Here is a 24,049-nt window from a genome sequence, read left to right as displayed (position 1 = left end):
GGATGCCCAGCCAAGGGCTAGGGAGGGAGTGGTGCCCTTGCCCGGTCATGAGGACAGGAGACTCATTCACTGTAAACCAAGTACAGATGTGCTGGGACAGGGAGGGGGAATTAGGGCCACATTCACAAACCGCAGTTGGGCCTGCCCTCCTTGCACCAGCCACCAGCAGCAGGGCTGGAGGGGTTAATTCTGCAGCCTCCTGGCAGGATCCCTGCCACACAGGCGGGTGCTATCCCACCCCAGCCTGGATGCCTGGGTCCAACTCCCTGACACTTGCCCCTCCCACGCTGCTGAGAGCTGCTCCCAGGGTAACCAAGCAAAGTCAACAGCAGCCAGGCCACCTGGGGACGGGACCCTGGAGTACCTATTCCCAGCTCTTTCCACCCCTGGAGTGAAAGAGAGGGCCTTGTCTGCACCCCCATCGACGCCTTCTGTTCTCCAGAGATAGCCACAGCATGCCCCTTCTTCCGCCCTCTCTATCAGCTGACTCTGGCTAACCAAAAGTGGCCTTTCCTAAGAGGGAGGACACCTGAGCCTCAGGGTGGCAGTGAGGACAGAGCAGAGTAATTTCTGTACGGAAAATGTGATGATGTGATCAGGAGTCCACATCCCCAGTGCTGGCCACCCTGGGGTTGTTGCTGGGGGAAGGTCCTTTGGGCGTATCTCTCCAGCCCCGTCCAGCCCCGTCCAGCCCCGTCCTGCTACCGTTTCCCTTCTGTCTTCAGTAGAATGGAAATAAACCCCTGGGTTCCCACTCTAGGGCTAACAGTCTTTGGTGGTCATGTTGAAGTCAGAGAGTGTTCCCCATCAGACACTGACACTGACTCTGGGCATGCGCGCGCGTGCACACACACACACACACACACACACCCAGAGTCAACAACATTCGTGGCGCATCTACCAGGCAAGCAGGCGCTGGTTAAGGCAGACACACACCCTCTGCTTGGGCTTTCTCCCTCACACCCAGCCAGAGGCCCCTCCCACTCCCAGCTAAGGTTCCTCCTTCCCTGCTCGCCAGTCTCTCCCCCTCCAGATCCAAGCCCAAAGGTGGGGACAACTTTGGCAGCCAGGGACCCAGGCACCCTAAGTCCTGAGCTTACTCAAGGCAGGGTGAGATGACGAGGTCTTCCAGGCGGGGGGCCTCAGCACCGCCACCCTCCAATCCCACTAGTTAAACCAGTTTGCTCCTGGGACCAAGGGACCATCTGGGATAGGCCAGGGGAAGTAGAGACTACTTTGACCTGCAGGTGGAGGCGAAGCAAAGGGCAAAGACTGTGGCGTTTGCTCTGTCATACCCCTGCCCCATCATTCCACCCGGGGGATGGTGAGACTACAGCTCCCATCGCCTCCCTTCGGGAGGTAGCAGACACTGGCCACACTGAACCACACAGCCTGGCCAGAGAACTCAACCAGTCCCCCTAAATGGCAGGAAGAGGAAAAGTGCCAGAGAGAAAGGGTGGCATCATGGGCCCAGGACACTGACCTCGTCTGCCAGCCTTGCCCGGCCTCCTGGGGATGGAGCCACTGAAGCCCAGCAAATGGGAGGGGCAGAGACCCAGGCGTCCTGGGCTGCCCCGCCCAGTCCCCCTCCCACCCACCCCCGCCCCCCAGCCCCAGGGCACCGAGGAGGGAGCCGGGCAGGGGCAGGCGGCAGGGGAGGGAGGAGCGAGGGCGGGAGGGGGAGGAGGGAGCCGGGCTGGGAGGGAGGTGGGGGGGGTGGGGAGGGAGAAAAAGAAAGAAAATATTTTCCGTGTCCCCGCCTGCAGAGTCAGTGTGCGGTTTGGGAGAAAATGTGTCGGATATTTTGGGGCGGTCACGTGGGCGGGCGGGCTCCGAGAGGCCCCGGGACAGTCCCAGCCTAGAGCCCGTGCCCCCCCCGCCCAGAGCCCCCCATTGCCGTGAGCCCCTGACACCGCGACGCCGCATCCTCGCGACCGCCCGACGCCGGGACCTGGGGCTCAGCGGCCTCCCTTCCCCCTCCCTCCCCTCCAGGTGAGTCAGGCGGGGAAGCAGGCTCGCCGCCGCCCGCGGACGCCTGGGTCCCCGCCGAGGTGGGCTGGGGGCGGGGGCGCTGGGGAGCGACGCCGCTCAGTCCCTGCCGGGGCTGCTCGGGCGGTCCACAAGGCTGGAGGGGCTTCCTGCCCGACTTGGGGGTCAGCCCCGATGCCGGAGGGATTGGGGAAGATTTAGACAGGCTGAGGCTGGGCTGGGCTTCAGCAAAGCTGCATTCTGTGAATAGTGGGGAGAGCACTTGGGGACGAGTCTTCAGGCAGAGGGGTTCTAGCCTACTTTTGTGCTTTGGAGTGTGAGGGAAGCCAGGGTTCCCTCTCGTGTGGAAAGACCTTGGCCAGCCCTTGGTCAGGCTTCCCCAGGGGAGTCTGAGGGGTGGCCTTCTGGTCCAAACTGGTCCAAGTTCCTCTTTCCCCAGTGGAATGGCCCAGTTTGGACATCAGAAAAGCAAGGAAAGCATCCAGAGGCAAGCGCTCCTAGCCCTCTGGGTCCAGGAGTTTGCAGAGACAAGTGGATAGGGTAGGGGTCTGTGAAGGTCCCTTAAACCCTCAGTTCTATATTCCCTCTCATTTGTCCCCAGGTAGGGGGTGAGTCTTGGTTCCTTCCAGCCAAGGATGGGGGCTCCTCAGGAGTATTCAGGAGGGGAGCCCAAAGGGAACAAAGGAAGAGCAGGAAGACCTAGGAGTTGTAGTCTGGGAGCCCCATTGACATGCCTCTCTGTCTTCAGCAGTTACAGCCCAGTCCCCTCAGCCTGACCCAGTATGTAGGAGGGGATCTCTGCAGGTGGCCAGAGGGTAAGAGTATGCATGGGTGTGGGGGGGGGGCAGGGGAGCCTGAGGAGGTGTCTGTAAGGCAAGAAGCTGAGATGACTGTGCCCCCTGAAGGGGGCAGGGCATGTCCAGGACAGCTGCAATCCCAGATCAGGTCTGAGACTCCTGCCCTTACTGTTACTCCTCAGATGCTGAATTGGGGTTGAGGACCATAGGCAGTGTCCCATACCCTTGAGGCAAGAAAAGAGAGGAAGGAAGAGGGGCAGGGGGCAGTGTATGCAGGGCGCCTGGAGCTTGGGTATCTCAAATGGACATACACACGCACACGTACATGCCCACGCGTGCACGCACCCATACACATGCACGCTGTAGCTTAAAGTCTGGTAGGCAGCATAGGGCACACACCCCCGCCCCGGCACACCCCCACCCCTGGCTCAGAAAGCCACCTAACTGGCACCTCCAGTTCCCCCCTCTGCCCCACCCTGCCCGTGCCCTCCATTGCCCACACACATTCCACTGGCATTGCCTGCCTGCCTGCCTGCCTCCTGGGCACTGCCCCTCCCTGGGGCCAGTGGGGTGGAGGGAGGGCACCTGGGGATGAGAGGTGGAGAGCTCAAGGGTCTGGACTCCCCCAAGGGTGGCACAAGGCCAGGGAAACCCAGGCCACCGCTGCCTCCTGGGGAGCAGGCTGGGGGCCCAGGCTAGAGCAGAGGATGCCTGGGTTCTCCGCCCAGGCTGGAGATGGGGTCATGGAAAAAGGTGGTCGTGTTTATACAGAGGGGAGGGGGGCAGCGGGTGGAGAGCAGCCGACAAGAGCAGCTTTGTTCCAGGCTCTAGAGCAGGCAGGGCAGCAGGGAGACGCGCCCCCCCCCCCCATCCGGCAGCCCCCTTCATCCATGCCCTCCCTCAACTCCACCTCAGCCCTAAGAGAAGCAGCTTTGTAAGGGCCCCTTTCCCCTAGTCAGCCCCACCTCCATCTGAGGTGGCATCTTGGGAGGAAAGAAGGACTCTCTTCCTTCCACAGGTTCCCCAAAGAACCAAGGCATCTGGGTCCCTAGTGTAGGGTTGCCTTTTACTCTCTGTACCACTGTCTTCGATCCCTTGGTCCCTTCCTCCACCCAGGACTTAAGACCCTCCCCTTCCCTTCCCAGCCAGGGCAGATAGGAAGCAAGGCTCAGAAATGGGATGCCTCTCTGTCTCCTTCCCCTCTCCACTCAACTCTCAAGTCTCTTCTCTGAGGGAAATTAGGAGGAAGTCTGGGGGAGAGCTGGGCTGCCCTTCACTCATTACAGCCTCATTCTCTGGTAAGGACCAGGAGTCTGAGCATCCCTCTCTGGGACCCGAAGTCCTCCCACCCCACCCTCAGGTCTCTGTTTCCCACCTGTAAGTGAGAAGCAAAGACAGTGGGTGCTGGAGACAGATCCCAGGTCCTGTCTAAGGCAGTCTGAAAAAGATGGGGGGGCTTTTGTAGCTTCTCACCCTTGGCATTGGAGGGGTTAATCCACCTGGAATGTGGCCCAGCCTGTTGAGCTATGGCCCAGGGGCCTCTGGGGCCCGGACTCCTGGCTCCACCTGGGCTTAACCAGGGATGAGGACTTGAGGGAATAGGGGAAGGAAAAGGAGAAGGACCCTGGGGGCTTGGGGCTCAGACTTTCAGGGCCTGGGAAGAGACTGGGGTAAGGAGTCTGAGGGTGCTGGGGATATGGGTGATGCCCGGTGAGGAACAGGGGTAGCTTCATACATGGGGACTGAGTGAAGCGTGGTGGGGTTGGAGTCTGAGTTCCTGTAACTTCCTTGATAGTTTAGCCTCAGGAGTTTGAAGGCCAAAGTAGATGAGAGATAGAAAAGAAAGGAAAGGAAGGAAAGGAAGAAAAGGAAGGAAGGAAGGAAGGAAAGAAGGAAGGCAGGAAGGAAGGGAGGAAGGAAGGAAGGAAAGAAGGAAGGAAAGAAAAGAAAAGAAAAGAAAAGAAGAGAAAAGGAAAGAAAAGAAAAGAAAAGAAGAAAAGAGGATGGAAGGGAGAGAAAGGAAAGCAGAGGTACAAAGACTGAGATATATTGATTCTAGAAGCAAAGACTAATAAAAGGAGATACAGAAATTCCTATCACCTACCTCTGGGCCTGCCCATGCCGTGGTCTCTGTGTTTCATTCTTAGTCCTTCTCTGTCCTTCTGCATCTCAATCCATTATGGTTCTGGCTGATAGAGGAGTTACCGAGACTGGGGTGACTTTCTTTCCCCAACCCCTCACTCCCTAGAGGGTGGTTCTGGGGCTCCTGAGAAAGCCAATATTACCCTTATCAGAACAGCAGAAGAGAAACCACTTGCCTAGCACTAGGATTCCCATTTCCTCTCTTCCTTCTTCCTCTCTCCCTCCCTTGAGCTCAGGTTTAAAATCTCAAGGGGCAGGCTACATTGGAGGGAGGATAGGATGTAGGGAGGTCTTCCTGGAAGCAGAGGGCTCAGAGAAGACAGAGAAAAGGAGATGGAGAAGCAAAGTAAGGGGAGGACAAGGAGAGGAGCTCCCTGGCATCATACCTGGCACACAGTGGCCATCAGCATCTATGGATTTGAAGGAGAGAATGCAAGACCAGTTAGGGAGTGAGGAAGGGGTAACTGGAGAGAACTGGGAGAGGAAACTGGGAGAGGAGTATTGAGGAAGATAGAGACAGAAGGAAATGCTAATTACAAGAGAGGTATTGAGGAAGAGAAGGTACAAAGAGAAATAACATGAGACACACAGTATGTAATATTTGCCCCATATCATTCAAAACACTTTACATATGTTAAATCATTTAATCCTCGCAGCAGCCTTATGAAGTGGGCCCTATTATTATTCCCTGTTGACAAATGAGGAAACTAAATTCAGCAAAGAAAGATTAAGTAACACGCCCAAGGTCCGGCTAACAAGTGGTGGGGACCAACTCAGGGCACCTGGCTCCAGAGTCAGTGTTCCTACTCACCGGACTGCAACTCCTCTTCAGAGAGGTGTAGGGCCCCAAAGTGACAACAGAGATGTTTGCTTTTCCCGGGGTAATAGAGAATTTGAATATATATATGTATACACACACAGATATATATACACGTATATAGACACACATGTATGTGTGTGTGTGTGTGTGTGTGTGTGTATATATATATATATTTTTTTTTTTTTAATAAAGTAAGGTCTACACCCAACATGGGGCTTGAACTCACGACCCCGGGATTCAGAGTTGCATGTTCTACCACTAAGCCAGCCACGCGCCCTGAGAGTTTGGATCCTGGCTCCACCACTTACAGCCATGGGACCTTAAGCCAGTCACTTAACTTCAGTTTCCTCCTCTGTGAAATGGGAATCATAATTCCTACTTCACAGGGTTGATGTGAAGGTTGAATCAAGTGTCTAGCCCACTGGTGCTTAATGGTCCCTTCTCAGCTTGGGAGTCCTCTCTGCCAGGAGTCCTAAGACCATTATTCACTTTGGAAACCAGTTTACCTTTCCCTGGGGAGTTTTTCTCAACCTGTATTAGCTCTTGCCCTGCCCTCTACCATGTGGTAGAGGGCCCTGAGGCAGGGCAGTACAGACCCTGGAAGCATACAGGGAAAAGGCTCCAAGTGAGAGAGGGCCATGGGGCTTGGAACCTTAGGGTGATCATTCTCTCATCCCTCCCTTTCCTCTCTTTCTCCCTAGGACTCTTGGAGACCCAGTGGGCAGGCCAGGAAGGGCGGGCACGGAGCCTCCCAGGCTGGGGCAGTGGGCATGGGCGGGGGCTGTGGCTGAAGACCTCCCCCGCCCACTGCAGACCCCAGGGGATTCAGCCTCCCTCACCGCAGCTGCCATGGCCACCAATAAGGAACGACTCTTTGCAGCGGCTGGTGTCCTGGGGCCTGGATCTGGCTACCCAGGGGCTGGCTTCCCCTTTGCCTTCCCAGGGGCTCTCAGGGGGTCTCCACCTTTCGAGATGCTGAGTCCTAGCTTCCGGGGCCTGGGCCAGCCTGACCTCCCCAAGGAGATGGCCTCTCTGTGTGAGTCTCAGGGACCTTGGGGGATGAGGGCAGGTGGCAATAGGAAGACATTTGGAGGGTGGGTGCTACAGAAAATTGGCACCCTAGTTAGCAAGACTGGCAGGGATGGGGGTTTGATCTAATGGAGTAGATGACAGGGGTGGCCATGACAGGAGGGGGTTTGGATGTGGAGCAAATGGCATTGTTTGCAAATGAGAGTTCTCTTACCCAAGATGTCTAGAATGTTGGGGTCTACAATCGCCTCCCGAGTCAACCGGCAGTGGGGAACACTTTGCATGGGCAGCCAAGGCTGGGTCTGGTGAAGTCTGAGGCTTCTGCCTGCATGCAGTGGTGGGTACCAGGAAGCACTCTGGGGAATGGAGGAGTCTGGAAGGCCAACCAGCTGACTGTGATAGAGAGGTGATATTGTTCTGAATTAGGGGCAGGCAGCACGAAAAGGAAATGAAATGGAGCCAGGTGCCCAAAGATGTGTGGGGTCAGGAAAGTCTCTTGTTGGTGCTAGGGAGGGTGGAATCAGTTGCAAAGAAGGTGGCTCTTGCACCATAAGTAATCCAGGGAGGTGGAGGGGGTGTTTCCAGAAGCATCCTCTCCTCCAGCCATGTGTGTTCTGGATGCCTCCCCTCCCTCTAGGTCTGGCATGGTGCCCACGTGCTGCAGATCCCTACTTGTCCCTCAGGCCTGCCCTCTTTGGGTTAAGCTTTTGAGTGCTGACAGCAGACAAGCCTTAGGCCTCTCCTCTTCCCTCTGGATCTCCTTTCCTCCCACTTGGTAGTTGGTCTTCTTGACCAAGCCATTACAGGCGTGGGTGCCCATGAGCTGGAGGGCTGGACCGCCGGGTTCAGTGGGGTAAAGGGTGAACATGTGAGAAGCCCTCACCTGGAAAGAAAGAGAGGTGATGGGAGGAGAGACACAGAGAAGGGCAGCTCCAGAGGCATAGAAACAGAGATGGAGAAAAAAAGACAAAAAGATAAAGACATCCTTTATAAGCTCCACAAGCTCAGGGAGAGGGAGGTGGGAGAAAGGGGCCCTGCCTTCAGGAGGGGCAGTCGGAGGGTCGTGTGTATGTGTAAAGAAAGGGGTGACTAGATGGGGCTGGCAGCTTTAGTGGAAAGACTGTGCTCATCTGGAGAAGGCATGTGTGTGTGTGTGTGTGTGTGTGTGTGTGTGTAGACCACATGCAGTTGTGTGTGCACAGCATGTCCCCGAGACTCTGCTCATATACAAAATTCCAGTGTGTGCAACAAAGAGTCAGTGTGAGGAGTGAGGCGGTATTTAATAGGGCTGCTGACGGTGTGTCTGGTGTTTGGTGAGACCTGCCAGTGGCATGTCTGTAGCCCAACAGGGGTTATTTGGGTGGCATGCAGGTGAACAGGAGAGCACAAAGCCCCCCTTTTTGGAAACCTCAGCTGGGCTTCCCCTACCTCATTTACACCCCATGAATCTGTCCCAGGGCCTGGGGAGGTAGGAAGAAACCATCCTCCCACATGAATGTACTTCTTGCAGAGAACCACACGACTCAGTCCCTTGGGACTTGAGTTTCTCAGGTTCTGGGAGAAGCCACTAAGGCAGAGGGAGGAAGGTGGGAGAGGAGAAAAAGAATGGTAGTGGGGGAATGCTGAGAGCCAGTGGCCAAGCCCCCAGGGAAGCTCTCCTTGGGCCCCTGTGCCCTGGACGCATGGAGATCAAGGTCAGGGATCAAAGTAAGGTCAAGACTGGGGAAGGGGTCACCCTGGGCTCTATCCCCCAAGGCTGCCCTGAAGGAGGGGGTGGGGGCCAAAAGGAGAAATCCAAGGGAGGAGCCAGAACCAAGGCAGGTAGCTGGAGAGGGTGCGGCTGGCAGCAGGAGACAGGCCCGGGCAGAGAGATGTTGGTGGGGTGGGGAGGAGGGGAAGGCTTGGGTCCAGACAGCCTGCATGAGAGTGGAGCATGCAGCACCCAGTGGTAAATGAGGAGGCAGAGGGGAGAGGAAGGGATCCTGGAGTCTGGGAGACCTCCCACAGTGGGAGAGAAGCTGAGGGGTGAAAAGGTCTAGTCTCTCATTTCTCTGACCTGCTGTCCCTTTTTTGCCTGGAGCCACCCAATGGAGGGGGATTGGAGGCCTAAGTCTGATGCCAAAGCCACACTCACCTTGAGTCTGTGTCTCTCTCTTAGTCTATGGGAGGGAGGGTGGTCCATGAGAGAACCTGCAACTTCTCCCTGAGGCTGCCTCCAGGATCCTACTGCTGGGTCCCTAGCACCTTGGAGACATCCACGTTGAGAAGGGAAATCTTGCCCCACCCCTGGGGTTCTCCAGGGGCCTGAGTGGGTAAGGCAGGCATCTCAGAACCCTGTGGTGGAGGAGAGGAGGGGCGGCGGGAGGGGGGCATGTGCTGCAGAGACAAGCACAGGCCTGTGTGCATGGGAGAGCAGAGGTGTGTATGTGTGTGCACGTGCGTGTGCTCACACGTGTGCATGAAACCCTGGGGTCCGTGTCTCTTTGTATCTCCGTGCTTACGAACACTGATGTGTTCTGTTTGCTTTGACAAGACTACAGGGAACAGAGTGGGTCGGGAGGGACCCACTTCCCTCTTCCCCCTCTCAAGGAGATGTCTGTGGTGGTGAGGACCTAGCCCTGTTTATCCTCTGAACTTGGTGACGGTGTCCCTGGGGCAAGGAGCCCAGGCGGCACCACACTAAGTCACATGGAGAAACTGAGGGCAGGCTGGCACAGGAAGAAAAAGAGTTCTACTTAAAAGCAACTGAAAAAGAGAGACTCAGAGACCTAAGCAAGGTGACAGAGCACTACACAGGCCAAAAGGCACAGACACAGAGAGAACCCAGACTCTGGGAGAGGCCAGCAGAACAAGCAGGCGGGTAAGGGTGGCAAGCAGGCGGCAGTGAGGCCTCCTCCAGGAAAAAACCCCAGCCGACTGCCTCCTTCCCTTCCCCTCCCCTCCCTGGTCTCCGCCGCTCAGGCTCGGGCTCCAACTCCAGGCCTACACAAACGGGGCTTTGATTGCAACAGGAAACCTCTCCGGCGGGGGGAGCTGGGCAAGCCGCCGCCGCTGGGGCCCAGGCTGCACCCCCCCTCTCCTGGCCCCCTACCCAGTCCCAGCCCCCATCCTGCCCAGCGCTCCTTACACCCCTGCTTTGGGCCCCGTCCCCCATTCACACCTCCCTTCTCTCTTCTGCTGCCCCCTCCTCCAGAGACCCCTCCCCACCGCCCTTCAGGTGGGACTCCTAAGTTAGGACTTACCCTTGGGGTGGGGCTTCTTGCTTTGAAATGCCCCCTCTTCACCTTTTTGAGGGAAGGTTTTGGAAGAAAAGGAGAATTTAGTGGGAGGAATTCAGAGCCAGTTATCCTCCAGCCCCATCCAGAAGGTGGCAGGAGGGGGGGAAAAGGAGGGGTGCATAAGGAGTTAGCTGTTCCTCCCTCCACAGTCCCTCGTTGGCCAAACTCATCCTTGCCAGGGTTGTAGAGGCTCTGAGGGGTGACCATACAAGACTCTCAGTGCTAATGGCCTTGTTAGTGGGGGAGGGGTATGCTTCTCTTTGCCTCCGGGGTCTTGACTTTGTGGGGCTCTAGTGGGGAGGGGTGCACTGTGATGGTGGGGATCATAGATGGGGACGGGGGTGAGTCAGGCAGCAACCCCCCCTCATACTCCCACCAGGCTGGTGGAGAACATCTGGTTCCCATGAAATGCTAGAAGGCTAATGGGTCTAATTGCTGCAATAAGGGCTGGGGGGACTTTGGGGATAAGAGGGGGCACTAGATCCCCCCATCCTCTTACCTTCTCCTCAAGGCTGTACTAAGTAAGACTGCCTAGAATGGGGGGTTGGGGTTGACGGGAAGGGTGGGCCTGGCACTCTAATGCCTTGTCCCTTAAAGGCCCCCTCTCCCTGCAATGCCTGGGAAGCACCACAGATGGGGTGATGAGGAGTGGGGTGCATCTGGTGAAGAGAAAGGGGGGGCTATTGAGGACTCATGACTTCCTGGAGCCCTCCACCCCCCTCCTGTGCCCCACTCCCAACCCCCCTCCCTGTGGCCTGGCCACTTCTGGTTCTAATTACCAACCAGGCAGGCTTGACTTAATTGGGACCTTTCAGATTTGGGAGGAGGGGGGGGGGGGTACTGACAGCCTGGAGTTGACTAATCAGGGCTCTTTCCCCCTGGTTGGGGGGTATTTCCCATTTTGTACCTAATTTTTTTTTTTTTACCACTGCCCAGATTCTGATTCAGAAATCTATCATCCCCCCCTTTTTTGGGGGTGGGGGGCTGGCTTCAGAAATGGGGTATTTCAGGTTGGGGGCAACAGCAAGGAGCTCACACTGGGTTGGAAAGAACACTGCAGTCCCGCTTCATCCCTTCTTCGAGCCCCCCAATCAGGCCTGGCACCCCGCGCCGCCCCCCGCATCCACAAGCCTGGCCCTCCTTCCCAGCCCTGCCCCCCCCTCCCCGTACCCGGCCGCCACCCCGGCCCCTCCTCCGCGCCCGCCTTCCCTTCCCTGCCTACTCTGGCACCCCTTCCTGCTTTTCATTCTTCCAAATTGGCGCCCCACTCCTGCAGCACCCCCAGTGCGCCCCCCACCCGGTACAACAGATTCTTAGAAAAGCGCGCCCCGCCCTGGCCCAGCCACAGCCGCCAGGCGGGGGAAGGGGCCGGCCGGGCGCCTCTCCCGCTCCCCCGGCGCTCCCCGTGTGAGCCGCGCTGACAGAGCCGGCTGGGCCGGCCCGCCGGGCGGCCGGGCGGCCGGGCGGGCGGGGCGCGGGGGAGGGGGCGGTTTCCGGGAGTCGCCGCCGCTGGAGCTGTCCCGGGGCCAGGGTCCCCGATTCGGCCGGGCGGCTAGGGCAAACTCTTGACGTGGCCAACCCCCCGCCCCCCTCACCCCCTGCTCCGCCGGGCGAGGGCGCTCAGTGCCCGGAAGGGGCTACCGAGGGGACAGCGAGGCGGCCCTCTGAGATCTGAAGGGCACTCAGTGTGGCACTGAAGGGGAGAAGGGGCTGTTATTGCCAATGGGGGGGGGGATATGTAATGGCTGTGAGAACAGTTGACGACCGGACCCGCAGTTACAGCCGAGAGGGGCCCTTGGCAGTTTGGGGCAACTGGCACGGTAGAAAGTCTGGGGGAGGGGAGTTGGCACTCAGCAGGGCAGCTTCGTCGGAGGCGCGGTTGGCACCGTAGGGGCAGTTTGGGGTGGGAGTTTTGTGCTCTGAAAGTGAAGTCAGGTTCGAGAAAGGGGCAGTGAGAGACGCGGTGGAGCGCCAGGGGAGCGTCGGTCGCGCGACGGGGCTACGGGGACTGGGGAGGGAGGCAGTCCGGGCCGCGGCGGAGGGAGGACAGCTCGGGCTAGGAGGAGTAGACTCCAGGCAGCGCAGGAGGGGGCGGGGGACTCCGCGGCGGCGCTGGCGACGGCCTGGGCGGGGTGGGGCGGGGCCGGGTCAGGAGGAGGTGAGCGCGCCCGGCCACCCGCCCCGAGGGGGGGTCCCGGAGAGTTCACGGCGGGAGCGCGCTCCGGCCCTTCGACCGGGGGTGGGGAGAACGGGAAGGAAGGAGGAGGCCGCGCGCGCCGAGCCGCAGGAATGTACGGTTCGGCCTCGAAGCGCGCGCGCGGAGGGAGAGGGAGGAGCCAGGCCTGGGAATGAGGGGGTGGAGGTAGTGCAGGTCCCCGGGCCCGGGAGAACTGCCCCGCGCTGGGAACCTGCATGTTCCCCTCTTCTCCGTCTTCGCTGACACCCCAGCCTGTAATGACTGGTGTGCAAAGAGTGTTGGGAGGGATAGGGGGAAAACTCAAAAGGAAATGCGTGTGCTTGGTTCCTCTATTCCTTCCCCCCATCCCGGACCAGGGCACGCGCCGAAGTGCAAATGCGTGCAAAGCCTCGGGGCTGTGGAGAGAGAATGCTTGCAAGCATTTTCCCGAGCCAGATGTGCTTGCACAAATATGTGCTTGCATAGATGTCTGTGTGCCTCTGTGATTTTATGTGCGTGCAGAAAAAATGCATGCGCACTATTGCATATTTGCAAATATGCGGCGCCTGCCTAGATAAATGCATGCACGGGTATGTGTCTAAGCAAGCGCGCGCGCCGGGTGCGAGTGTGTGTAAGTGTGCGCTCCACTCCCAGCTCAGCTCGTCTTAGTGCCCGGCCCCCTTCGCTCTCCAAGCCCCACCCCCCACCCCTCCGGGCTTCGCTTTTACAAAAGGTCTCCCCAGTGTTAGCTGCGGAGGCGCCCAGAGCGAGCCGGCCCGCGGCCGAAGCGGCGGCCCTGGCTTTGCGCCCCGCCCAGTCCCTTTCCCCTGCTGGGGATCCCCCTCTTCCCCGCCCACCCCTTACCCCCCATGCAGCCTGGCGCCCTATGCTAGCCCTCCCCCTCCCCCCCTCCAGGAGCGGGGCGCCGCCGGGGGAGGAGGGGGAATCGGCTGCGGGTCCTTGGTGTTCCTAGCACCCAGCTTCCCTCCAAGCCGGGTCGCGATGTACGACTGCATGGAAACATTTGCCCCGGGTCCGCGACGGCTGTACGGGGCGTCGGGGCCCGGGGCCGGCTTGCTGCGCAGAGCCACGGGCAGCTCCTGTTTCGCCGGATTTGAGTCTTTTGCCTGGCCGCAACCCGCCAGTCTGCAATGTAGGTACCAGAGCCCAGGGGTGGGGGGTGGGGTGCAGGAGAAGCAGCGGCTCACTCTTTCCGTGTGTAAAAGGTGGAACTGGGGTGCAAGCGGAGATTCTCACCCTCTCTATGTGAGGGGCGGGTGTGTACGAAAGAGAGGTACTGGCCCTTTAAACGTGGGACTTCAGCGACTCCTTTGGGTGTGTGCATTAGTGTTTGGAGTGTGTGTGGTTTTTATGGTGGGTGTTTAGGTAGGAGCTGTGGTTGATGCCACTCCAGAATTCCTGGGGATAGGGAGAAACCGAGGTGTTATTGGTAGCTTGTGCCCGCAGGTCCGTGGCCCCGGAGAGATATAGCACCCAGGGCCGTGGGTGGCATTAGTAGGGTCCATGTGGGAAGTTGAGAGCGTAAAAAATATTTGCAGAGCGTGTGAATCCCTGGAGTGTGCGGCGCCTGGCGTCGGCAGTGTGGGTGTGAGGGTAGGGGGTCTCTCCACGCAATGTCGCCCTCCGACAGCGTTGGCAGGTCCTCCGCGCGGCCCTATGTAGGGATGTTTGTGGCGTGAGGCCGGGAAGGCGTGTGCCCCTGCGTGGCTGCGGGGGCGGTTTTGGAAAGTGCTGCGTTCGAGAGTTCCTCCTGTGTGTTCTTCGTGCGGGGTGCACCGGGTTGTGCACACAACCAGGAGAAGGCTCGGCTCTGGCGCCCCCTCCCCCATCTTAAAAAGCACTGTGTGGTAATGTGTATAGGATTGTATGCAGAGAGATGACTTTTTCCTACGGCTCCAACACACACAACTTCAGTAGGAAGCGTAAAGTTTAAAGCAAAGCCTGTTTATGGTGGGGGGCGGTGGCCTGGAGGAGGCAGCGGCACGGAGAGTAAGACTACTGGGTCCCCAAATATCCATCTTCCCCTCTCTGTGAAATGGGAGATGCCAGGCCTGGGGCCCTGGAACCCCTTTCCAGAGCGGTAATAAAAAGCTGGGGACTGAGAGGCAGTAAAAATGAAGTCCAGATGAGAGGCGGCTTTGAAGCCTGGGCCGAAGTGCCTGGCGGGGGTGGGCGTAGGGAGGAGCCGAGAGGGGAGCCTGGAACACCCCCCAAATTTACCCCGGGCTGGGACCGCGCTGGTAGCCCGGTGCGGACGCCGGCGCGAGGGGCTTGGGGGCAGCTGGGAAGGGGCGGGTGGCGGGCGGGGCGGCGGGCGCTGGGGGAGTGCGCTCGCGGGGTCACCGAGCCCCCGCCAACGCGCCTCGCTGCTTGGCACTCGGCAGCGCTGTTTACGAGTTCGGCTTTTTTTTTTTTTTTTTTCTTTTTCTCTCCTTCTTTCTTTTTCTTTTCCTTTTTCTTTTCTTTCTTTCTTTTTCTTTCTTTCTTTCTTTTTTCTTTTTCTTTTTCTTTTTTTTTTTTTTTTTTTGGTTCCAGGGCAGAGCTGCTCAGATTTAACAACTCTGAGACTGAAGGAGGGAGGTGGCAAATAGGAGACCGTACTTTGGGGTGGGGTGCGGCAAGAAGTAAAAGTGTGGCATTTATAGGGTGGAGAAAGCATGGAACTGTTCTTGCTTTGCACCAAATCCTGGTGAATTCTTAACCTTCCTTTCACTGTCCAATAGAAAGGGGAATTGGGGTATGTTGGGAGGGGTGCTGAGGTGGAGAGACTCCCAGGAGGGCTTTTTGTGGGGGCTGGGTAGGGATCCAGCCCTTTCCTGGAGCATGGCAGCCCCTCCCCCCCCCCCCTTGGCTGGCAGTATGGTTTTGCATTTCAATTTGGACCAATTAATTTGGCCTCTAGGGTCTCGGTGGGCTTCAGGCCTGCTCCACACACTTTTAGAAAGTAGTTGAGACCTGTGTCTAAAGCAGGGAAGGAAAGAGGTCCCTTGAGGGGAGGGCCACATGGTGTGTTTGCGGGTGTCTGGCGGTGTCCTGGTGCTGCGCTGGCAGGCCCGGGTGTTTGTCTGGTAGCTGAGCTGCTCTCTTGCAAATGGGAAGCTGGATGTTGGGGGGCAGCTTTATGATTTGTGCATTCACTTCCACAGTGTGGCTGGAGTGAGTGTGCCTTTACCCCCGCCCGTGTGTGCTCTTTGGTGCCAGGGGGCCTGTTGGGACATAGGAAGCCATTGGTAGTATGTCTACTTTTGTGCCCTGACTGTTGTTGATGTGTGAGAGTGTCTCCAAGGAGGTGTGTATCAGATTGTGAGTCTGGGCTTCTCAGTCCTGCGCCTCGCAGCTGGGAGCGTTTACAGCCGGTTATAAAGAGTTTGTTTGAAGCTCCGCTCAGCCTGGCCAGGAATTTCCTCAATTTCAGCAATTTGGGCTTTAAAAGGAGAAAAACCCAGAGCCCACCCCCCTCCTCCCCAGCAGGGGCCCCTGCCTAGCCTGGGAGCAGCATCCCGATGGTGGGGTCTCAGCCCAGGGCTGAAGAAGGGAATCTGAGCAGGCTTGACCCAATTAGCCTTCTTGTGCCCTTCACCCTCAGATTGACCAGAGCCACTGGGGCGCACTCGAGGGTTCAGGGGGCCGAGTTGTGCCAGAGGGGTACCCAGAAGGGGTGACAGTACCACTCAGACAGGAAAAGCTATCCCCAGGCCTGTCTGCTTGCGGCCCCCAGTCTTTATAATTGCCTGGCACTGCCCTATGCCAGTCTGACCGCACCCAGGGCCCTTTCGCAAGAGAGGAAATGAGGCAGCGCTCTGCGGGCAGGGAGGGCGTCAGCGCCTGAGTGAGCACCACCCCACGCACTGGCCTGCGGGCAGCACGTGTGCCCTCCTAGGACTGCAGGAGGGGTCCTGAAAGGCATTCCAGCCAGCCCCACGTCTCTCAGTGCCCCTCCTGGAGTCTCCCGCCCTGGGGCCTGAATAGACTCGAGGCACCTTCTTTCCTCCCCTCTTCTCTGTCCTTTTCCATTGGGGAATCTCACTCCAGCAGGATTCTTATGCTAATCGTGTCGGTGTGTGTTGGGGGGTGGGGAGGGCTTCCCTCCTGTGGGGTGGGTGGAGCTAGCCCGGAACCCCAGCATCCTGGGCATTCCTTCTGCCCTTCTGGCGGTATGGGGCGGACTTTTGACCAGGTGGGCTGCAGCGGGTTAGAAGGAAGAAGGTGCTCTTGAGGTGGGTGCGTGGGACTCTCCTTAGGGAGGGTCTTCGAGTTTTCTTGCGTTAACTTGGGCCCTCTAGGTTTGGGCAGCGGGTCCTACAGGTTGAATAATTTCTAGGTTTTTCTGCCTCTGAAGATGAACCACAGACCCCAACCCCCCCCCAAAACCGAAAAAGGTTTACTGAGCAGCCTCCTGAACAGAGGGTGCCCACTCCCACCCCTTCCGTGTGGCGTGGGCCGAGGCCCCGTTTGAGCTGCGATTGGGTATTTGTGGGGAAAGTTTAGGAGTGAAGACATAGGCTCAGAGAGGGTCCAGAGATAGCTCCCCTCCCCCTCCCCCAGGAGCCCTGTTTACCCACTGTCACCTGACTTTTCCCGCTTTGCTACACCCCCAACCGCTTCTCAACCTGAGGCTCTGAGCAAATACCTCAGTCTCTCTCCTTCCCTGACTTCTTGACTTCTCAGACTCCCTGCCTGGCCACTTAGGTCTAGTCAGAGAACCTGAGAGCCTGGGCTCCACCATCAATTGGCAGTGTGTCCCTGGGCTGGTCACTTCCCCCCCTTGGCCTCAGTTCCTTCAGGTGTAAAATCGGGCTGTTGCATATCTGCTAACCTACTTTTCTTGATACCTGTGTCCCCTTTGCTCCACTGCTTCAGTGGTTTCTGGGAAAAAGGACATTGGCCATTATCTGGGGTGGGGGGGGTGGGTATGAGAGGGAGGAGTTGGAGGATTATTTACCCTGTACTACTTGAGAGAGAACAAGGTCCTCTTTGACCTCGGGGTACCTGGGGTACTGAGTCATTTATCCAGGCGCGAGCTACAGGTGGCTGGTGCTTGCCTACCCAGCCCCAAATCTATTGCCTCAGGAAGAGGAGGATGATGGGAAGTAGATAACCCAGCAAGGTGGACCGATGTGACAGAGAGTGACTGAAGGGTGCAGAGCCACAGCCCATAATCCCTCCACCTACCCACTTCACAGCTGGGGAAACTGAGGCCCAGAAGTTAACTTCCAAGATGGCCTTGGCCTGGAATTTGAGGAACCTCGCAGTGTCATGAGGGCTGGCAGTATCTGAGGGCTCGGGCTGGCACTGTTGTGCAGGGAGACGGCCAGACTGCGGCGGGAGGCGCACTGGTAGCCGTCGTTTGGGACTTTCTGGAAGTGTTTACTATGGGGCCGTGCGTGGTTGTTGGGACTTTAAGCCTCTGTGGTGATGATGGTGTTGTCATCTCTGAGCTGGAGGGACAAGTGGGAATGGGGTGTGCCTGTGTAGTGAGGATGCCGGGGAGATCTGAGGGGTCCTTCTCCCCCGACCCTCATGTCATTGCTTTCCCCCTCAGCGGTGGAGACGCAGAGCACTAGCTCAGAGGAGATGGTGCCCAGCTCGCCCTCGCCCCCTCCACCTCCTCGGGTCTACAAGCCGTGCTTCGTGTGCAATGACAAGTCCTCTGGCTACCACTATGGGGTCAGCTCCTGTGAAGGCTGCAAGGTGTGTGCATAGTGGGGGTGGGGCGCGCTGGGCCTCCGGGTCCAGACCAGAGGGGCAGGACACTGTGCGTGGGTGGCCATTCCCACAGAGTGGGGAGGAGCTGCTTTGCACACACGTGGCTCGCAGGCTGGGTCCAGCCTGGGGTGACCCGCAGGGCCTGTGAGAGAGGCTGGTACTCCCAGCATCCTGCTTCACTGCCCACCCCCCACCCCCAACTCCAGGGCTTCTTCCGCCGCAGCATCCAGAAGAACATGGTGTACACGTGTCACCGCGACAAAAACTGTATCATCAACAAGGTGACGCGGAATCGCTGCCAGTACTGCCGGCTACAGAAGTGCTTCGAAGTGGGCATGTCCAAAGAAGGTAGGCCCCTAGCGCTGGCCTGAGCAGGAGCCCTTCCGCCCTCCCCTGTCATTGCTGCCCTCTTCCCACTGGCCACCCCCACTTCTCTGACCTCTGAGACCTGGCCTGCCCTGGGATGCTGCCTCCTCCCTGGCCAGTCCTGTTTGGTTAGTGCCATTCACCTAGGAGGCCCCACCCCTTGCCATTCTCCCCTCTCAGAGCTTAATCCTTCCTCTGAATGAGTGAGTGGGGGTTACCTACCGGCTCACTTTGCCCTGTTTTATGGGGAGGTTGGGGGGGGGCTTGCCAGTCCCCTCCCCTGCGCCATTGTGCTGCCAAGGCTATAAGTGGATATCCTGCCGCCCGCATATCCTGCCCCCCCTCCCTAGCTCCTGAGGGGTGACAGGAAGGGCAGGATGGAGCCGAATGGCTCTGGAAGGGAGCAGGGGCTGCAGGCCCTGGGTGGGGCTGGAGAGAGCCAGCCTGGGAATGGGAGCTAATGTAGGAGCTAGGGAAACTGAGGCAGTGGTTAGGGTCCCAGGGAGCAGATGTTCATGATAAGGACTGAGCGCATGATATTAGGATGAGAGGGGATACCCAGAGGGAGGTTCTGAGGGTCCTGACCCTCCCGTGCCTTTGCCCCCAAGCTGTGCGGAATGACCGGAATAAGAAGAAGAAAGAGGTGAAGGAAGAAGGGTCGCTTGACAGCTATGAGCTGAGCCCTCAGTTAGAAGAGCTCATCACCAAGGTCAGCAAAGCTCATCAGGAGACCTTCCCCTCACTCTGCCAGCTGGGCAAATACACCACGGTGAGTCCGGTGAGGGCAGGGGATTGTTCGCTTTGGGGACTAGGTACGGGTTGTATTGAGGCCATGGTCTGGTGCTGAGGGACAAGGAAAGGCAACAGAATGCAGAGGGGGGAGCTGGGGGTTTGGGTGGAAGGAAGATAGCCCCCAGGGCGGGGCTTAGCTTGCATTCCAACCTGCCCTCCCTATAGAACTCCAGTGCAGACCACCGGGTGCAGCTGGATCTGGGGCTGTGGGACAAGTTCAGTGAGCTGGCCACCAAGTGCATCATCAAGATCGTGGAGTTTGCCAAGCGGCTGCCTGGCTTTACAGGGCTCAGCATTGCTGACCAGATCACTCTGCTCAAGGCTGCCTGCCTAGACATCCTGGTAAGTTAAGCCCTGTGGCATGTCTCCCACTAGGCCTGACCCTCATGTGAGGCCAAGGAGTTGGTTTACCACAAAGATTTCATTATCTCTCCTTCCCCCTCCATTCTGGGACTCCCCAGATTGCCTTTAAACCCAAGCTTTTTATTTTTTTTCATCTTAACTCCCCTCCCCAAGACCCGATCCTACGCTTCTGGACGCTCTGCCTCCTTCTGACTCCCCTTCCCTCCCCAGGCTTCAGATTCTCCACCTCTGCCTTCCTCCCATGCCTGCTGCAGGTTGCCCTCTTTCTGGACTTAACCTCCTCACCTTCCACGTGCATCCCATTGCCTCTTCTCCCCACCGGACATGTGGTCCTCCCCAGAAACAGCACTAACCCTCCCCCTTGCCCACCTCCAGATGCTGCGGATCTGCACAAGGTACACCCCAGAGCAGGACACCATGACCTTCTCTGATGGGCTGACTCTGAACCGGACACAGATGCACAACGCCGGCTTTGGGCCCCTCACAGACCTCGTCTTTGCCTTTGCTGGGCAGCTCCTGCCACTGGAGATGGATGACACGGAGACAGGACTGCTCAGCGCCATCTGCCTCATCTGCGGAGGTGCAGGGGCGCCCCCTGGCGTTTGCTCAGACTCCTTTCCCACCACAGCCCACACCTGATCTCTGACCCGCCAGGAGACCTTGGTCCCTCTCCCTGGGATTGTTGCACCTGCCCCGTCCACAGACTTCTCAGACCCAGGACAGGCCCTCTAGCATCTTGGAGCATAGAACAAAAAGGAGAGAAGAGCCAGAGAGAGCTGAGGAGGTCCCAGATACTGGTGCCGAGATAGGGGTGTGGGCAGGAGTGATTTACCAGAGGGGAGAAGGTACAGGGCGTGGGGCAGGGGAAGTGGCCTGGGTAGGCCCAGGAACAATAAGGCAAAGGGCTGATAGGACAGAGTTTGGGGCTTGGAGTGCCATAGGTCAGGGACAGCTGGGGATCAGCCACTTGTCACTGTGTCCCCCATTTCTTTCTCTTTCACTGCACTGTGCTTGTTCCTGTAGACCGCATGGACCTGGAGGAACCTGAAAAAGTAGACAAGCTGCAGGAGCCACTGCTGGAAGCCCTGAGGCTCTATGCCCGCCGGCGGCGGCCCAGCCAGCCCTACATGTTCCCAAGGATGCTCATGAAGATCACTGACCTCCGGGGCATCAGCACCAAGGGTTAGTCATGAGGGAACCTCCCCTCTCTCTCCCTGGAGCTGTTGGTCTCCCAGCACAGGCAGGCAGACAAGCAGAGACAAGAACAGAGTGGGTGCGAACCGGGCGGCCTGCGCTCTGGAATCCTAGGTCTGCCACGGGCTCGTGGGGAGACTCTGGGCAAATTCCTTTACTTTTGGTACCTTGTTTTCATGTTTGTAAACCGGGCTATACTTACATCTACCTCATAAGCTATCGAGAAGGCTAAACGAGTTAACGCAACGGGCTTAGAACCGCCCTGAATTAATGACGCCATTCCCCAGTTGCGGTAGCTGCATTTCAAGTGCTCAGTGGCTAGTGATGACTGTACTGGATGAAGCAGATAATGCCATCATCGCAGAAAGTTCTGTTGGACATTGATGGTTCAGAAGGATGCCTGGCAGATAGTAGGTGTTCAATAAATACTAGCTATTGTTATGAATGTGAGTAAGAACAGGCCTAGCAACAATTGGCCAGTCGTGGACATAGGAGGATGGAGTGCCTGGGGAGTGGAGGTGACAGTTGGACTCGGTGTGATCTTTGAGGAGATGGTCTGAACAATGGGATGGCTTGAAAGAATGGCAACGGGCTTGGCAGAGAAGGCAGGTAGAAGCTGCAGGCAGAGGAGTGGCCCCCAGGAACTCTGCAGAAGAGAGGGTGAATCTGAGACAGACAAGTGGCAGGCTTGTGCTGGGAGCCCCTGGAAGGCCAAGAAAGGTTAGCAAGTTGGCCTCAAGGGGCATGGGCCTCTGTACCCCTGAACCTTTGTTCCTCTGTTGCAGGAGCAGAAAGGGCCATTACCCTGAAGATGGAGATTCCAGGCCCGATGCCTCCCCTAATCCGAGAGATGCTGGAGAACCCTGAAATGTTTGAGGACGACTCCTCGCAGCCTGGTCCCCATCCCAAGGCCTCTAGCGAGGATGAGGTTCCCCGGGGTCAGGGCAAAGGGGCCTGCAGCCCCCAGCCTGACCAGGGCCCCTGACTTCCCCTGCCGTGGGGGTTGGGGCTCCAGGCAGCAGACTGACCATCTCCCAGACACCGCCAGTGACTGGGGGAGGACGAGCTCTGCCCTCTCTCCACCCCTTCCAGTGAGCTCCTTGTTTTTGCCAAAGTTTCCAGGGGTGCCTCTGTGTTCATCCCCTTCTTGTTCTAACTGGCTCCCTTTCCTGTCTCGGGGGCCTGCCCTGCTCCCACCAGGAGAGAGGGCAGAGGAGTGAGCCTGGGTTTGGACTCTAAAATCTCGGCGCTGCCCCTCAGACACCAGGGTCCCAGGCTCCCCAGGGCAGGAGGAAGACCCTGCCAGTTCCAAAGCCCCTTCCTCTGCCAGGTGCTTAGGCCTCTGGGAGCAAACAGGAACACTAGAGACCAAAAAAGGGGCGCAGGGGGAGGGCTGAGCCCACCCTCTTGCCCCTGCCCTTGGTGCCTCATGCTGCGTAATGCATCTGCCGGGCTCACACTGCCCTCTGTGCCCCATCCTCGTGCCAGGTCAGGTTGGGGCAGGCTGGGCCCTGCATTTCTGTGGAGGGCCAGAGGGTGAAAGGGACAGATGCGCGTACATTCGGCACCTCTTTGCTTGGGCCCAGAGTTGACCTTGTGCCCTCCGTTACAAGCCCCTCCCCGAGCCCTGTCATGTGCCTTGGGCTTCCCCTGCCTCCCATCTCAGCCACCGGGGCAGGGACGCTCCTACACTACAGAGGGGCCAGGGGATCCCTCTCCCCCTAGTGCCTTACCCCCCTTGATCTCCAGAGCAGCTTGGCCCAGGGAGTGGGGGGTGGGCGCTGCTTAGCTGGTCCTTCCCTGACCCAGAGGAAACCTCTATTTATTTATTAGCTTTTGTTTACACCCTGGACTTGACCCCTTCCTCCAGGGGTCTTGGGAGGGGGAGCCCAGGGCCCCTGTGACCCCTCCCTTCTTCCACCAATCCCCAGTTTGTATTTAGCTGCCAAATAAGATTCCCACTGGCTCCCCTTTTTCTCTGGGGGGTCAGGGTGCTGTTCCCTCCCCTCTGTTTACATCTCCCCTTCCCCGCTGTATCGCATATTGCTGAGTTTTCTATTTTTGCAAAATAAAGTGATGGAAACTCATGGCATGTGGCTCCCTCTGGGAAGTGGCAGGGGACATGACTAGCTGACGTGGAGAGGGACTGGGTGAGGAAGGTGAGCTCCCAATCTACCGGATTTTGCAGCTTTCTTAGGGAAACCAAGGAAATTGGATGAAATGTGCCTGGATGGCGGTGGTGGGAAAGTGGGGTAAAGGGAGCCCCCAGGAGCTTATCCCCGGAGGCGGGAGGCGGAGGCGCGTGTCTGGGCCTCCTGCAGCCACCAGGTGTGTGTGTTCTTAGACTGGATGCGGTGGGCCTCTGGGGAGGTGTGAATGGGCCCGGAGGTCTTTTAAGTTGTCCCCACCCCCAGTTATGTGTATGTGCATATCTGCCCATCTCTGGGGAAGGGGTTCATGGAAGCTGCACTTGGTTCTCGGGAGGGTCTCTGGCCCCAGAAGAAAAGAACCGCAGCCTGCATCTAAGTTACAGTGTTTCTGTTTTACACCACCCCTCCCTTTACTTAATGAGCTCCCTGACTCTACGACCCCACTATCACCTTACAAATCACTCCCGCTGCCCCTTCTGACCCCACCCCACCCCGTGACCTCATCCCCATGACCCCACTGTTACCTTCTGTACTAACATCCTTGCCCCTCCATGCCTCCCCTCTGCAACAGCTCCCATCCTCAGCCCGCTCAGGCCTTCCCACTGTGCCCCTGGACTCTCCCCCCTCCCTCTGTGACTCCCCCTCCACGCTGCCCTCCCCCCACCCTGGGGCCCGCCTTCTTCCCTGGGACAGCACCCTGCCTACCTTGTACCTGGCCGCCTTCAAGAATGACCTGTGCTTGTGGGAGAGAGAGGGGTTGAGGATGTGGGAGTAGGGGAGAGAGAAGATTGAGGAAAAGCAGAAGAAGAAAGTGAAAGAAGCTCTAGAGGAAACCACAGGGCCTGTGGGGAAGAAGGGGTCATCACCATGGTAACCCCTGGTTGTGGGGGAAGGGTATAAGGTCCGGTAGCCTGAGGCCAGCCGAAGAAGCCCACCTCCCCCCAGCCCTGTCCCCAGTTGCTCCCTCCAGCGGCTACACTCCTAAGACCCACCTGATGCTCCCTGTGTACCCACTAAGAGACGGGCACCTGGCTCGGTGCCTGGCTTGTCAGTCCCTGCTGCACAGAGTGCCCCTCCGGGCAGGTAAGACAGACCTGTGACAGATCTCACATCCAGTTCCTTCTGAGTTCCCTGTGGTCAAGTGTGGGCCAGGGCCAGGTATTTTCCACACCCTCTTCTCCAGACAGGCTTCATCCTTGCCATTACCGCAGTCTCTGCCTCCTCTA

General features: G+C 58.2%; 1 protein-coding gene and 2 long non-coding RNA genes across 3 annotated transcripts; 2 read left to right on the top strand and 1 right to left on the bottom strand.

Annotated features, from left to right (window-relative positions):
* Positions 1-1,844: 1,844 nt before the first annotated feature.
* LOC124501421 (uncharacterized) lies at positions 1,845-6,529 on the top strand. The gene is made up of 3 exons (XR_006959755.1): positions 1,845-1,992; positions 2,738-2,804; positions 6,450-6,529. It is a non-coding gene; the product is annotated as an uncharacterized LOC124501421 (long non-coding RNA).
* A 6,438-nt stretch (positions 6,530-12,967) lies between these two features.
* On the top strand, positions 12,968-22,760 carry RARG (retinoic acid receptor gamma). Its single transcript, XM_047065591.1, has 8 exons — positions 12,968-13,384; positions 17,795-17,943; positions 18,165-18,306; positions 18,933-19,093; positions 19,282-19,458; positions 19,855-20,059; positions 20,503-20,661; positions 21,459-22,760. The coding sequence occupies exons 1-8, from the start codon at positions 13,234-13,236 to the stop codon at positions 21,656-21,658; spliced, it is 1,344 nt and encodes a 447-aa protein (XP_046921547.1). The 5' UTR covers positions 12,968-13,233; the 3' UTR covers positions 21,659-22,760.
* Positions 20,985-23,578, bottom strand: LOC124501422 (uncharacterized). The gene is made up of 2 exons (XR_006959756.1): positions 23,529-23,578; positions 20,985-21,319 (listed from the first exon to the last, which is right to left on the bottom strand). It is a non-coding gene; the product is annotated as an uncharacterized LOC124501422 (long non-coding RNA).
* Between the last annotated feature and the right edge of the window lie 471 nt (positions 23,579-24,049).

This window comes from Lynx rufus, unplaced genomic scaffold (assembly GCF_022079265.1).
Source record: "Lynx rufus isolate CCGP_SWC_20201006 ecotype Redwood Valley unplaced genomic scaffold, mLynRuf1.p SCAF_7, whole genome shotgun sequence".
Classification (NCBI taxonomy): Eukaryota; Metazoa; Chordata; class Mammalia; order Carnivora; family Felidae; genus Lynx; species Lynx rufus.
This window is presented reverse-complemented; position numbering and strand designations above follow the sequence as displayed.

What these genes read in the sequence shown, in the direction of transcription:
- RARG (XM_047065591.1), top strand. Translation starts at nt 13,234, where the DNA reads ATGTACGACTGCATGGAAACATTTGCCCCGGGTCCGCGACGGCTGTAC. An exon ending in GCAACCCGCCAGTCTGCAAT is followed by an intron (nt 13,385 to 17,794) that starts GTAGGTACCAGA and finishes TTTCCCCCTCAG; the next exon opens with CGGTGGAGACGCAGAGCACT. An exon ending in CATCTGCCTCATCTGCGGAG is followed by an intron (nt 20,060 to 20,502) that starts GTGCAGGGGCGC and finishes TTGTTCCTGTAG; the next exon opens with ACCGCATGGACCTGGAGGAA.